General features: G+C 40.3%; 1 protein-coding gene across 1 annotated transcript; it reads right to left on the bottom strand.

Annotated features, from left to right (window-relative positions):
• Positions 1 to 3,873: 3,873 nt before the first annotated feature.
• Positions 3,874 to 15,161, bottom strand: ttll6 (tubulin tyrosine ligase-like family, member 6). Its single transcript, XM_035669264.1, has 15 exons — positions 12,997 to 15,161; positions 12,712 to 12,749; positions 11,970 to 12,088; positions 11,424 to 11,554; positions 11,184 to 11,340; positions 10,938 to 11,081; positions 10,057 to 10,142; positions 9,730 to 9,955; positions 8,938 to 9,116; positions 8,616 to 8,804; positions 7,038 to 7,194; positions 6,432 to 6,686; positions 6,261 to 6,329; positions 5,254 to 5,410; positions 3,874 to 4,809 (listed from the first exon to the last, which is right to left on the bottom strand). The coding sequence occupies exons 1-15, from the start codon at positions 13,209 to 13,211 to the stop codon at positions 4,520 to 4,522; spliced, it is 2,412 nt and encodes an 803-aa protein (XP_035525157.1). The 5' UTR covers positions 13,212 to 15,161; the 3' UTR covers positions 3,874 to 4,519.

Below are 15,161 nucleotides of genomic sequence, written 5' to 3'. Positions count from 1 at the left end.
TCATCATCATCTTCATCATCATCTTCACGCTCCGTGATCAAGTGGAAACTAATTCCCCCCTTTTAAAAAAAAACTGTGTAAGTATAAAAGTCTGAAATGAGCCTCAGTATTTGCCCTAAACCCTCAACTGTATTTAAAACAATTAAATAACTATTAGCAGATATTATTGATATGATTATGTTCTATTAGTAGCTTATATTAATATTATGTTCATTATGTATATATATATATATATATATATATATATATATATCAATTAAGTAGTATTAGTTGCTTTGTATTATTAATAACCTCCACATTCAGTGTCTGATTCTGCCGTTATGGGCCTTTATTTATAGTTATTCATATGATTTAATGAGATTTTCGTGCACAAAAACATGTGAATTTGTTCAATTAAGTCTTTTAATTTATATTTATGATGTTTATAATTCATTATAGACAACTTCCTCCTTTTTAATGAGCTTTTTCGCCTTTGGAAAAGTCCCCCATTTAAATAGAAATAACGAAATAAGTCACTGTATTGTTAAAATAACAGAATATTTAATTTAATTCAAGTGTTTTGAATGAAATAGGCTGAAAATAAACATTTATAGGTTATTATCTTTTACATAAAATTTTAAAAAATCCTATTTTTCCGTCTTCGCTTTCGCTGAAGCTCCAGTTCGCTCCCTGCTGTAAATATCTTTTATTTTATATAATTTTTTTGTACAACATCCGTTTGGAAATCATTTTAATTTGAAAGTTTAAATGCAAAATCTTAACGTTTTTCTGGCTTCAGTAAGTGGAGAGAACCGCCTCTGAACCAGGCCGCAGCCTCTGCAGCCGGACAGCTGCTGTACATCTGGACAGTGCAAACAAACACACACACACTGATGGTTTCCACTGACACAGACACAATCCCTGTTTCCACACGATCACATGATGGAGTTATAAAACTGCAGCATCAAACGAGACGCAGACACACACAAAAAACTGCTGCAGAGGCGCCAAAAATCCAACAAAACACCTTCAACGCGGTTGATTGTTGATTGTTGACTCTGCAGATTTTGCAGAATCACAAACAAACAACAACCGGAGCAAATATTTGCGCAAAATTACAGAAGATTTGGGAAGAAAAAGAAGCAAAAAACAGCTCGAAGAGGAGACAGCGCGCCAATATCCACCTACAGAGAGTCCTCCATGTTTTACACAACGGGAATAAAATCATAAAAATACATCAGATAGAATCAAATCTGCCAATAAAGGAGAAGCTGGATGTATTTAGCTGATTCTGTTTTTATTTAAGGAAATCACAGCACAGGGCCTGCGTGCCCATCATCATTACCATCATCATCATCATCATCAAAGTCAAGCCTGTCTGGCCTGCAGCCGAACCCCCTCCTGATTATATAACAACAGTCCCTCACAGGCCTCAAACCGGGATTGTTTCCACTCGTTTTATTTGTTTTTAAAGCGCAAATATTCAGATCTGATGGCGCTTTTCTATGCAGCATCTGACGGGATAAACAGACCCAGCCACTGGTTGTGACTATCTCACACAGCGCAGGAGGAGGAGGAGGAGGAGGGAGAGAAAGAAGAAGATGCTTTAGACTGGATAATTGCCATTTCTTATAAAGACTGATCTTCCCATTCCCTGTAATATAAACATCAGGCCTACAGTGACAGTCCAGCCACAACAGTGCTGCAGCAGCGGACTTAATCGCCGGCATATTAGAAACACGGTTGCCCTTACCTTTGTTGATAATCCATCATTCCCTGTGTGGGTGCCACTCCGCAGAAGCTTCCTCTCGCTTCCTCTCTCTCTCTCCAAAGTCCCCCTTTTTTTTCCTCCTCCTCCTCTCCCTCTCTCACAATTCCCACTTTGCACAAGTGATTTCATGAAAGTAATCCCAGCATCCGAAGGAGTGTGATGATCCCTCATTTTCACGAACATACAGCTATAGCCCACATTAACATGGCGCGCACACACACACACAGGGAAGGGCATCGCGCGGAGCCTCCATCGCCCCACTTTTGGGGGAGATTACGCACGAACCAGCGGCCAGCTTCTCCCCTCTCTCTCTCACACACATACAGGCAAACACACGCGTATTGCATATACAAAGAGCTCAAGAAAAAAAGGTTGTGTTACTAGTGTTAAGTGAATGAGAGCTGGAAAACAGCAGCTGCAATATAACCTCATGGGAAATAAGTTCCCATTCCTGCTGTCCACATGACCGCCAGCAACCAATCCCGGAGCCGGGCGAGTCGTAAACTTCCACGGCAAAGTTGTAAATTTTCATAAACAGCAGCCCTTTTTTGTGCTTTAGACATGCTTTCCCCCCATCGCCATTTTTATTCTCTCCTCCAAAAGCTCGCAGAGATGTTTGGAATTTGATGCTGGATTTAAAAACCAAAAAAAGATGTAAGAGTTTATTTGGTTTGACATTGAGCTGGATGTGGTTTCTAACTGAAACAGGTCTGTACACGCTTCTTATTGTTCTCTAAACACAACCGTAGTGCTTTTATACTCATTTAACAACTTTAATTAGATCATTTTCTTCTTGCTTTAATCATTTTAAATCCTAAAAAACCTTCTGTGATCCATTTCTCTCAATACGCACTGAAATAATCGTGTAATTTTATTATTTTGGGGCTTAAATAAAATGGTTTTAGGCTGAAAGATTTTTACATTAAAGACTGTTATGATCTCTCGAAATGGAGATCAATTTGGTTTAAACCTTCCAGGCCAAAGATGGAAAATGGTGTTCGGGTTGATTGAAGTCCAGAGGGGGATTTTAAGGTCACAAAAACTTTAAAACATCACATTTCATCCACCAACTTTTCTATTGAGATCATCAGGATAAAATTAAACTCCCGTCTGAAAGTCACGCACAGCTTTAAGTTCCTTCAGGCTCAAATTCATTCTTTAAAAACACATTTTATGATTTCGTTTGTCTTATTTCCGATTCTTTCTTTGTTTAAATTTGTCTTTTTCAGTTGCCAAGCTGCTGACTTCCACCACAAACCAGTATTTCCGACATTTATAGACGCAATAAAACCATAAATTCCTTAAATGCAACACATTCCCCTCTTTGCTTTGAGGGGTTTATTTTGGCGGCCTCCAGGAGACACAAACTCCAACAAACTGACCTTAAAATGTAGATTTTTGGTTTAAAAAATACGTTTAAAGAATAGGAATTAACGTTTGAGCTGTATTTCCAAAATAAAAGCAGTTTAATCTCCACGTTCGCTGATAATAATTCCTAAATGTTGTGTAAAAGAACAAAATATTGAAGCTTAAATATAATTAATGCTGAAAGCTGTATTTATTTTTCTGTAATATTTCAGACAAAAATGCAGGCAGAGGCCTTGCTTCTTAAAATATATTTAATAAAACCTTTCGATTCAAATCAGTCGATGATTTTAGGTTTTATAACATTTAGACGCTTAATTTTACATTTAAACATTCATTAATATTTGAATTATTGTCTAATTGTTTTCTCTTTATAAACGACCTTTATTTCTCCCAGGATGCAGCAGCTCGTTGCTTCCTGTGTTGTTCTGGTTGTTTGGAGGGTTTCGGGTCAGATGGTTGATAGTTTTAAAGTTTGTTTTTCTCTTTTTCTGTTTTCAACCTGCGAGAAAAACAAAGAAACCGGATGATGCTGTAAAACTTTATGGCCTCTTTAACTCGAACTGAAGAGCTTCAGGATGAAATCACAAACGTTGATTAATTAATAACTTTGCACCAAAAATGAACAATATAAAAACAAAGGAATAAAAAAAGAATATATTTTTCAAGAATATACAACCACAAAATAATAATAATAAAAAATAATAATTGTATCAGGAAATGAAATAAAGAAAACCTTCAATGACTGTGAAACTAAATGTCATTACAAAAAGATATTTTATTGACAATCAGTGCAAAAAAATATATATTTTCAATACTTGACTGCACAAACACGTCCTTGAGAAAAGAAGAAGATAAACTGAGGGGTTTTATTTAAATTAAAAAAAACCTCAGTTTATCTTCCTATAAGGTTCTTAAATCTTAATTAATAATACTTTAATATTCATGAGGATTACATTTGGTTTCACTGAGCCACTTTAAGCTCATATAAACACCCAATAAACAGTCAGTGTCAGCTCCCGATCCATATCTCAGAGGCTGCAGGTTTGGATCACAGATGGTGTTAAAAATCAGGCTCGTCTGCTTTTATTTTGGCACTCTAGGTGAGGTGTGTGTGTGTGTGTGTGTGAGAGATAATTCCTCCTCAGAGTAAAATATCACGTATTTATCTGAGCACACGCAGCAGGTAGAAAAAGTCAAAAAGCCATAATGTTGTTTCTGCAGTGCTGGAGGTTGTAAAGTGGCGAGCAGATATTAAAATCTGTCTACAAACACGAGACGTTCATCACAGGCACAGTGTGTTTGTCTGTATTTTCACAATTTAAAGCCGCTCTGCCTCCACTTCTCCTGTGTGTCTACGCTTTTCAAACCCGGAGGCAGGTCTGGACTCGGTGGTCCTGCTCCTCACTGCCCTTTACCGTGCTGGGGGGCTCTGCGGGAGGAGTTGCGGACGATGTGAGAGAAGCCAGGCCTCCTGACCAGGGGGGCGCGAGTGGAGATGACAAGGAGGCTCTGCAGGGCTGCGGGGTCGTGGGACATGTAGGCACTGCAGCGCAGGCCCCCTTTAGGGACGTGGTTTATGATGGGGACGCTGGGACGGGACCGGGTGTCGGGGTAGGAGCTGCTCCTGCTGTCCTGCCCGACAGACAGAGAGCCCCCGACTGATGGGGGAACAGAAGGAGAATATTTGACATCTGTGGGGGGATAAAAGAATAAAAAAAAAAACAATCAGGTTGTTCTGTTTTTAATTATGTGTTTATGTCTCTGGAAACTGGAAAAAATCACACAACTCAAGCAAAAGAAGACAAAACAGTGCGATAATTATACAAGTTTTATACCTAAAGAGCACAAACTCATTACTGAAGTCAATATTTATGTATTAATGGACATATTGGACACAGTAAGAAGGTCAAAGTAAAGTGAAAATAAAGTAAAGAGTGTTATTTTCTCACACTTTCTCACAGCTGATTTAACTTTATGAGGCAGTTTTAGAATAAAGATGAACACAAAAACAGTTAAAACGCAACAAAAAGACAAAACAGTAGCTGAGACATAACAAAAATAATCACATCCACAGACAGAAATGCCTTTTACTGCTGTGTGGAGGTCATTTCTGACCTATCACAGTGTGTGTTTACCTGGCCAGTGTACCCGCTGGGCGCTGGTGGTCCTCCTCGTCTCCGCCGCCCTGCTGTGGCTCTCGGGCTCAGACTGCAGGCAGGCCGACTCGTTCAGGCTCTTCTGGTCCACCGTGGGCCTGAGCAGGCGCTGCTGAGTCATGTGGGAGTGGATGTGCTGCGGCGAGGCAAATAATATTATGTCATTTTAATTCTGCCCCATGATGATTTCATTAGTACCGCAAATTATCGATAAAATCCACCACCATGGCCTTTCTTTGAACTGCCTGAGCGCTACACAATCAGTGACAATGGCCCAAAACATCAACCGCTAACACGTTTTCATTCCTCACTGACAATTATTTCTTAATCTTGTGATTTGACTGCTGTTCATCCGTTCATACAGCGGCCGTCAGAACACTGAAACATTTAAAATTGAAATAAACTGATGGATGTGGATTTACACTGGAACACTGCTTGGCCTCTCGGAGCCAAACCTTAAGTGTTATTGGATAAAAAACATTCTTCTTCCATAATCCTGAGCTAAACCTTTAAAATATTATGGGTTAGAAGCAGAGCTGCAATGATGAGTTGATTCATCGATAAAAAAAGATAATTAATCTGCAACTATCTTCAATAATCGATTAATCGTTTCAGTATGTTTTGAACAAATATTTTAGCTCCTCAAATGTGAGAATTTAACTGGTTTTCTTTGTTATATAAGAGATTAACAGAAAGGTTTGAACTGAAGACATCACCATGAGCTTTCTTTTTTACTATTTTACCGCATTTTATATTAAACAATTAATTGATTAATCAAGACAATAAACTGCAGAAGTGTGAAAACAATCTGAGAAAATGTTCTGTTGTGTTTTCTTTTATTTGGAAATTGTAATAAAAAATGAGTTTGAACAATAACAGGATGTTTTTGAATCTGAATTGATTATTTAGGGTTGTTTTTTTAAAGGAGCACCTCACATTCCTTTTAATTTCTTTAAATAAACCAGATTTGGTTTTGACTGGCGTACCTGCCGTGACACCTGACTGCAGGGCTGCTGCTGCTTTGTCTTTTGGGAAAACTGTGTCAAAGACTCCAACTGAAAAACAAGAAAATAAAACACAGCAGTGACCGGAAGCTAAAGAAAGCAAAAATATAATTTAATAAAAAAACTGAGACCACATTAGTAGTGAGGTCTTACCTTCACCTGCTGCTGTCTCTGCTTACTCTGCTGGTGGGTGTAGGTGTCCCTGGCGTCCTGCGGGACCCCCCCACCTTCTGTCCGGCCCTGCAACAGCTGGTGGATCTGGTCCACCACGCCCAGGTCCTGCAGTAGTTTCTTCCTCTGGAGCAGCGCAGCCACCCGCTCCTGCTCCTCCAGCTTTTCGTCCTGCTCCCTCTTCTCGTCTCGGACCTCTGCGGCATCAGGATCCACCAAAACGCTCGACAGAGACGGCTGCAGAGACACATTTGATTCAATTTGTTTTTATTGCCCTCGCTGTATATGTAGCCACCAGTATGCATTCACAATACATTTGCCATTACTGTCACTGAATAACCTTGATAACACTGTTTGTTTTGTTTCCTGTCGTGACAATAAAAGATATTTGAATTCGAAATGAGAGACACCCAATAGAAACAATCTGCGGGAATATTATTCTAGCTAATTTAAACTGGGTAAGAGTACATTTACTGGAAGGGGTCAGCCAGAATATGAACCATTCATCACAGGGCAGAAGCTGTTTGACGCCCTCTTGTGGTTTCATATGGACTCTGCGTCTTTAATGACACGGTAAGACAGCCTCACCGGCTGCGGGTCACAGTTTGAGCCGGGGCGTTGTGTTTGTGCTGGCCGCGGTTTGGCTCTCTCCCCCGCCGTCTCCCCCTGCAAGTCTCTCCTCCGGCCTCCCTTCTGGTCTCTCTCCTTCTGCTCCTGCTTCAGACGCAGCTCCTGCAGTTGTTGCCTAAAACACATCAGAAACTTTAACATCTCTCTGATAATATAAAGGATTTAAAAAAATGAAAACATGAATAATTTACTCCCAATTAAATCCCTTTATATTTTTATAAGCTAAACCTAAAAATTAAAGTACTTAAAATTTAATGCTTCAATAATAATGATGAGAAGAAATACGTTACATACATTCAAATATGTTATTTCAGCTTGTGTCATTAATATTGAGACAGGTTCAAATTGTTCAGTTAGTTTCTTCCAAGAAGGATAATCTCCACTAGTGAGCTTTTAGCTATATTTGAATCCCTTTACCTTAATAATGACACATACTGGCATATTGACCTTTGCGCCTAACAAAATGCACTTTTAAAAATAAAACAGCATTTTTAATTTAATTGTATATGAAGGGGTAGTTTAAACTGATATAAAGGCCGGATTATATTATATATTTTACATCTTGTTGCGGGCCGGAGGGAGGAGGACGGATGGCCGCAAATGGCCCCCGGCCCGGCAGTTTGAGACCCCTGTTTTAAGACATATAAAAATATTTTAAATAAATTAAATAATGTCAGATTAATTGTGTCACATGATTTTAATCTATCTGACAAATCCAGAAGATATAAATATGAAAATAAAGTACATTTCATTCAGTTTTAGGTAAAAAAAAGTCTCTTAATTCACTGTAAAGTCTATTTTTAGTGTTTGTGAGTTTCATACGATATGAAATACGTTATTAATCCTCCAGAGGGGAAACTGAGTGTCACCATACATATAGATCACACAGCAGGTTGGACTACTGGAGCACGATTGGCTCCAAACAAGCTGAGAGTCATAAATCCTGCTCATACGTTCACGTGTTCAACTGAGATTAAAGTTGAGCTTTTTTCCTAGAGTACAGTTAGTCCAGTTCATTATTAACAACCAAAAGTTACGGACAGTGATATTGCTTTGAATTTAAAAGGCGGCAAAATCACAGTCATACCTATTCTTTTATTGATTAATTGATTCATAATTTAGTCCATTAAATGGCAAAAATAGTTAAAATTGACATCCAAAACACAAGATATTCAATTTATAATGATAACAAATAATAGATTATTATTATTAAAAGAGAAAACCCTGAACCCTTTTTTATCAGTGTTAATAAAAATCCTCAATCGTACATTTTCAGGGGCTGAGCGTGCCGTCACTACCACAAACACTTATTTTCTTTAGCCTACTTTTTTGTCAATTAATGACCTGTTGATGAACTAATAACTGATTAACACTATCTGTCACGATGCACACAGCAGATGAAACTGTCTGCAGTGAACCACTCCTCTCCTTTTACTGTTCCACCGTTCTCATGTGGACAGCCTCGTGTAGTCCACATGAGAACGATGTGGCTTCAGCTCTTTCCTGGATTGTATGTTGACGGCGTGCTGCGGGTACCTGGCACACTCCTCTCTGGCCTTGGACGCTGCCGTCTCCTGGAAGAGCGAGCTGCTGTGTTTAAAGTACTTGTCGTATTTCTCTTCTCCCTCTCTGGGATAGATCCTCTTGAAGCCTCCCAGGTGTTTGGCCTCGTACCTCTCCATCTGCTCCACCGTGGCAGCCTGGCACTGACGCAGCTCCTCCGACCTGGTGGTAAAACACACACACACACACACACACAGTAACAGTCACCTGCGTGTGACTACGGGAGGCACACGGGGAATGGATGTGTGACCTTGGACAAAAATTCACACGCCATTTGCACCTGACAGAACCCTACCTGGCCTCTCTGGAGCTGTTCTGCTGCAGCCTTTCCTTCACCCTGCGTCTCTCCTCTTTGGTGATCTTGCGGCGGTCGCAGGCGCCCAAGTTGATGAGGGCCAAGGTGTCGTACAGCAGCGCGTCCTTCACCTCGCGGTCCAGTGGCGAGTCGGTGGTAAAACTCGGGGAGTGATTCACCTGGAGACACATAAGAATACACAGATTGACTTGGACGTCTAATGAGATCACAGAAATGTGTATTATGTTTACACTTTTTATCTTTTATGTTATTCTATGACTTTGATTATCTCTTTCTATGTGTGTAACGTAAAGAACTACAAACGTTCATTTGGTTATACAGCCTTGTGTTGTATAATAATAAATACATTTCCTTGATTCCTTGATGAAATGATGTAGAATATTTCCATTTGCTGGAATGGTACAGCCATAAAAAAACATGTTTGACTATTTCACACAACATACAGGTTTTTTTTTCAACCTTATAGCTACTTAAAGGGAAACACGTTTAAAGCTGAGCTAACCAGCCATGAGCAGCGGCTGTCAGACTCTTCGTGTCCGTGCTGGAGCTGTCACAGTCACTAGAAGCACATTTATAAAGTTTCTGTGGGGCCAAGATAACGGCAAAAAGAGGCTAACTCTCTAATGTTTGTGGCAGAGTGGCTAACCAAGACTCAAATATCCAGATTTGGACCTGAATCTATCAACAACACTACCCATACACAGAGGTGGTTTTGGGGTTTAGTTACTCCATATTTATGGCTGATATAACACAGGTGTCGTGGTCTTTCACCTCCAGGACCCAGGGTCTGAGCCGGTGATCCAGCAGCACGTCGAAGCCCAGGATCTCGAAGCAGGCGCTGCCGGTGGTGTGGTTGGGGAAGCACGTGTGGTAGTTATGCTTCAGGATGGGGTGAGCAGAGATCAGAGTCTTTATGATCATGTCCTCAATGTCATTCCACATCTTGTCCGTGTTGCAGCTGATGGACTCCAGGAGCTTGTTCAGGGTGGAGAGCTTTCTGGAGGACAAAGAAACAAAGAAAGAAACATGAAATAAATAAAACGCAGTATTTTAAGAGCAGTAGTAATACGACACAACAAGCATTGTTTATTTATTCACCGTTTGCTGCCAGTGTCCTCATCACGGACAAAGTTCTCGCTGTTCTTGTTGATGGAGTAGTTGGTGAGATGCATGCACACATCCTCCTAATGAGAGGAAGACGAGGGAAGAGAGATATAGATCACATATAAGAAAGATACATATATATGTACATATTAAGGTCTTGGGGCAGTCTGCCTGACGAGCTTTGCCTTTTAAATTACAGTCAGAAACTGATAGTGTAGAAAAAACATTATATCTATTTCATAGTAAAAAACTAAATATCAGGTTTTGAAATTTGGTCGACAAAAAAAAAAAGAATTAAAAATGTTGACAGGTGCTCTGGGAACTAATATTTATCAATTAATCTGAGAGAAGAAATCAAAAATGAAAATAATCATAAACTACAGCCTGAGTTGTTCTAAAGGTTTTATCTGCCTGTTTATTCTTGTTGTTTAATTTTTAACCAACCAGGGTTAGTGCATGTCTTAATGTTATTATTTCTCATTACTTCTTTGTAAACACAAGGATATAGATTATTATGTATATTATCAATGACACAACACGACTAAATATGTACTTTTTACTGTCATTTCTGACCTTTAAAGGATAAAGCTGATGTTTTTGTTACTGTTAACAAATCCTATGAAAAGATTAGAACCAACAACGTGTTAGTACATCTCTCAGCACATCTTTAAAAATATATCACAAGTTTTGAACAAACGTTACTCAAACAGGAGCAAATAGTGAATCTTTGGACACTATTTTCCGCTGTGGATTAATAGCTTTTTGCACAAAGAAATTAGATACATCCGGCTTTGGACATGTACTATACTTGTTGGTAGGATCAATTCATTGGTTTTCAGTGACAATAAGAGACTCATGCTTTAACATTTCCCTACCACGTTGCTGTGTGTCGGTTCGTTGTACTTGGTGGTGCAGAAGCGAGCCAGTCCCTCCTTGAACATGAAAATGCTGAATGGGTCACATGACGTCACCAGCACGTAGACACGCAGGTCAAACTTGTAGCCGTCAATTATGAAAGGCTGAGGAGGGATTGAGAAACAATGTAAAACTTTGTGTGTGTGTGTGTGTGTGTGTGTGTGTGTTTGTGTGTGTTTCTGTATAATTGTTTAATATACCCTCACCCTGGAGATGTACACCTGGCAGATCATATGCTCTCCAGGTTGAATGTCTTTACTTGATTTGGTAATGAAGATGCCTTTGCCTTGGCAACCGGTATCTGGCTTGCAGATGTAAGTCTTGCTTTTTTTGGCCCTGGTGTAAGCTTGGAAGTCACTGTAACTGCAAGGCACAACGGGGATAACGAGTTAGTATATTAAGACACACTGAGGGGGGGGGGGACTAAATAAAAGAGCAAAACTGACTCTGCAGGAAGGCACCACGTTCTGGGGAAGATATTGTAGTCTTTGGGGAAAAGCTTGAGCATACGGTTCATGTTTCTCGCCAGTAGATCTTTGCGGCAGATCTCACTCATCCCTGGGAAATGGTTTATTTTCTGCAAAGACACAAGAGACACAAAAAAAGAGGAATTAAATAAACCGATCCACCTTATTCATTCAGAGAAGAATCGCTGGTGCTGAATAGTTCCAGCATTGAATTACCCAATTAAATTACAAATTGATTACTCGAGCTGAAAAACTGTTATGAGCCATGAACACTGAGCCCTGGGAAAAACCCCCCCGACACAATCTCATAATCTCAGTGGAAATCTACATTTTTTATTATTTCGTGGGTAGGCATATTGAGCAGAAGAATTTAAATTACATGTAGAATACATTACAGTGTGACAGAGCAGAATGACAAATCCCCTCTGATTCATTTTCAGCTCGATTTATAGAATTAAATTCAGTTTAATCAGTCTTGTACGATGATGGTGTGGCCTCAGTGTGGGTGTTTTTTGTGAGGAATACCTGGTAACGCTTCATGTCCTTCACTCGGTCTAGAGACACGGAGCAGTCGGTCCAGAACAACGTCCAGTCTTCACCCTCCGCCGCCTCCCTGAGGCCGTATCTGCGAGCAGCACGCCGCACTGAGACGAAGAAACAGCAAGGGGTATTTTTACTTTACTGATGAACGTTTTTTGTGCGTATTTAAGAGTTTGGACTCATGTAGGAGCTACGGATTAATCACAAGACACACAACAACAAAACAGTATACATTTAGAATACAGTACATGGCCGAAAGTATGTGGACACTCGAACATTAGACCCTTCCAAACGCGAAGGAGAAACTACGGTGGCCGCAAAAGTGAGCCAGTGTTTGGTTTGTCTCTTCTGGGCTACTGTAGAAACATGGCGGTTTAACATGGAAGCGACCTGTAGCATCTGTATACTGTACCTTATACTATATACTGTATGTATACAGCATAAAAGGCTCAATCTACGGTAACAAAAACACGATTCTGACTTTCAGGTGTTCAGAAATGAATGAAAACAGTTATTTCTGCCAAAAGGTCGTCCTAAATGTTACAAACTGGACCTTTAAATAAAAAAAAGTGGTTCAAACTATAAGTAAACAGGGGTGTCCACATACTTTTGGCCATGTAATATATCAAGTGCTTCCCATTTTCCAGTACAGTCTCTGTTTGTGTGTCTGTAAAATACAAATAGCTGTAGCGGTGCGGCAATAAAGACATCTTTGGCCTGAACGTACCGCTTTCATATTTGCAGTTGGTGAGGCTGATCCACAGTCATCTGGAAGAGAAGAGAGACAGAAAGAGGGACAGACACCTGCTTTGCTGCAACAACGTCCTACAAATGCGTCATTACGCTCGTCTTCCGTCCCCCCGGGTGAGGAGGACAAGTGAGAAAACAAAAACTTAAGAGCCTCGAGGACACGTTGCAAAAAATCTGAACTGTCAGGGTGCTCGGAGGTAATATACCTGTGATGGGAAATAACTGCGGAAGTACAAATGGAGGAGATCCAGCAGCAAAGTACCTCTTCTTGCATTTTTTCCTCTTCTTGTTGATGGGCGGCGGCGTGCGGGTGGTGCGGGCTTCGGTTTGGCTCTCGCCCCCCTCGCCCTCGCCCTGCTGCTCCTGTTTGAGTGCATCACCACTCCTGTCGGGGCTGTCCACAGGTAGACCCATCCTGGACGTGGACAAACAAACACAAACGTGCTTATTTGAGGAAAAAAAAAAACTTAAAAACATCTTAAAATCATGCAACTCCCATTTTTTTTACTCACTCACGTGGTGTGTTTTTTTTAATGGGATGTGCTGCACAGCCTCACAATGAAATTCAATCAAACAGAACCAAGTACATGGTGTAAGTGCGCACACGGAGTCATGTTTCCGTTTCCATTTCTCTCATCAGGTGAGTGCTCTGGCTGTCGGCACATTGTCACACACTGGCATTCAAGAGTTATTGTGGCAGGACGGATACCAATAGTGGGCAATAGTGCAACAATAGCGAGGGGGGAATTAATTATAACACCACAAATAGTGTCAGTGAGGTAAAAAAAAGTGTCCTTGTCACTGGTTTTATAAGTATTTTCCACAATTTTCATAAACTCTTTTTAATTTTTAGATAGCGTGTGAGCCTTTCACTATCATATATCTCTTTATCAATGTCCAGCCACTGTCTCAGAGTGAGGGAATCCTCTTTAACACTTTAACACCACTGTCTACGCTTAAAGCACTTTTAAAATGTGACCACACAGAAGTGACTGAGACGCACATTCATCAATAACATAAACAAGACTAACAGAGTCCTAAATCCATGTTACATACTAACTCAGAGCTGAAATGAAGACACCAGACAGGACGAATACTAAATAGGATTTTTGAGTGTGCTGTCGATGGATACTATTCTCCCACAATGCAGTGCACAGAGGAAATGCAGGAGCTGCTGGGAAAAATAAAATGCATCATGAATGATGGTGAAACAGCTCCAGAAAGAAAGAGTGTAACATCTAAAAGGGTTTATTGATGATATTCATAGTGCGCATTGTGTCGTTTCCTGTTCTAAAAGCTAAAGTTTGTAGTTTAATCTGTAGTTTATCACGCGTTCCTCTTCTGTTGATGTCCGTCTGCACTCTGACCCGAGCGCGGAGGCCAGCGATCGCCACAGCGGCGTCTCAGCTGCTCGTCTCTGTCTCCTATCTGGTGTCTTGCAGGGTGAAGGAGAGGTCAAGTTAATTCCTGGTAGTGATTGCGACAGAATACCGTGGGGGTGGTGGCAGTACGCAGGGACATCCCAGGTACACTGTGGGAGGTTACGGTGCTAGGTGACAGTATTCTGATCCAATGATCTGGATAATCCTGGCCCTGAACTGTGAGCTTTACACCGGGCCGAGACGCCCCACTGACCTCGGCGTGGATACGGTTACGGCCCCGCAAAGGATTTCTCCAAGGTTGTCCCTCAGCGTGCAGCCACAGGTACATCAGTGACACCTTTGTGTTATCTGTCCTCAACAAACAATGGCTGGTTTCAGTGTGAAGGACTTTGTCAACTGTTAACTGTCACTGCGTACATTCAGGCTACGCCACGACACGCAATGCCAGCACTTATTATTGTCTAATTTAACTCACCTAACTCTCTGCTTTATTAAAGAAAGGACAAACCTTTTAAATTCTCTATAAAAACTTCCACAAATTATCTAATTAGAATTGCAGTTTTAGTATATAACACATTCTCTTACTTGTGTAAACACTCAAAAATAAAGCAGCAACTAACAGTTACTTTTATTATCAAATCAATTATGAATTATTTAGTCTATAAATGTAAATTAAACAGCTTCAAACTGCTCATGTTATCTGGCAACAGTCCAAAAACCCCAAGGCATTTAATTTGCACATTTAAATCCACAAATAATCGCTATTTTAGATAAATTACTTAAATTATTATCAAAATAAACATCAGATAATTGTCCTTCTGCACCAAGTGATTGCACACACTCAGTTTCCAGTTCATTAGGTACACTTTGCTCAAACTAACACAGTCAAATACACAAGTGTTGATGTAATTACGGTGCTGCTGAATCTAATATTTTAGTCTGCAAATACATTTTAAGCTCATACACCTTGTTTGCTATCAGGTTTCACCGTCTTCATTTAGAAACGCCTCTGACTCACCTGCACTGTTACGCCTACATTTGTGAG

The sequence above is a fragment of the Morone saxatilis genome, unplaced genomic scaffold (genome assembly GCF_004916995.1).
Source record: "Morone saxatilis isolate NCDOM2014 unplaced genomic scaffold, NCSU_SB_2.0 Contig1, whole genome shotgun sequence".
NCBI lineage: Eukaryota > Metazoa > Chordata > Actinopteri > Moronidae > Morone > Morone saxatilis.
Note: the sequence above shows the minus strand (reverse complement) of the source record. Positions and strands in the feature narration are given on the sequence as shown.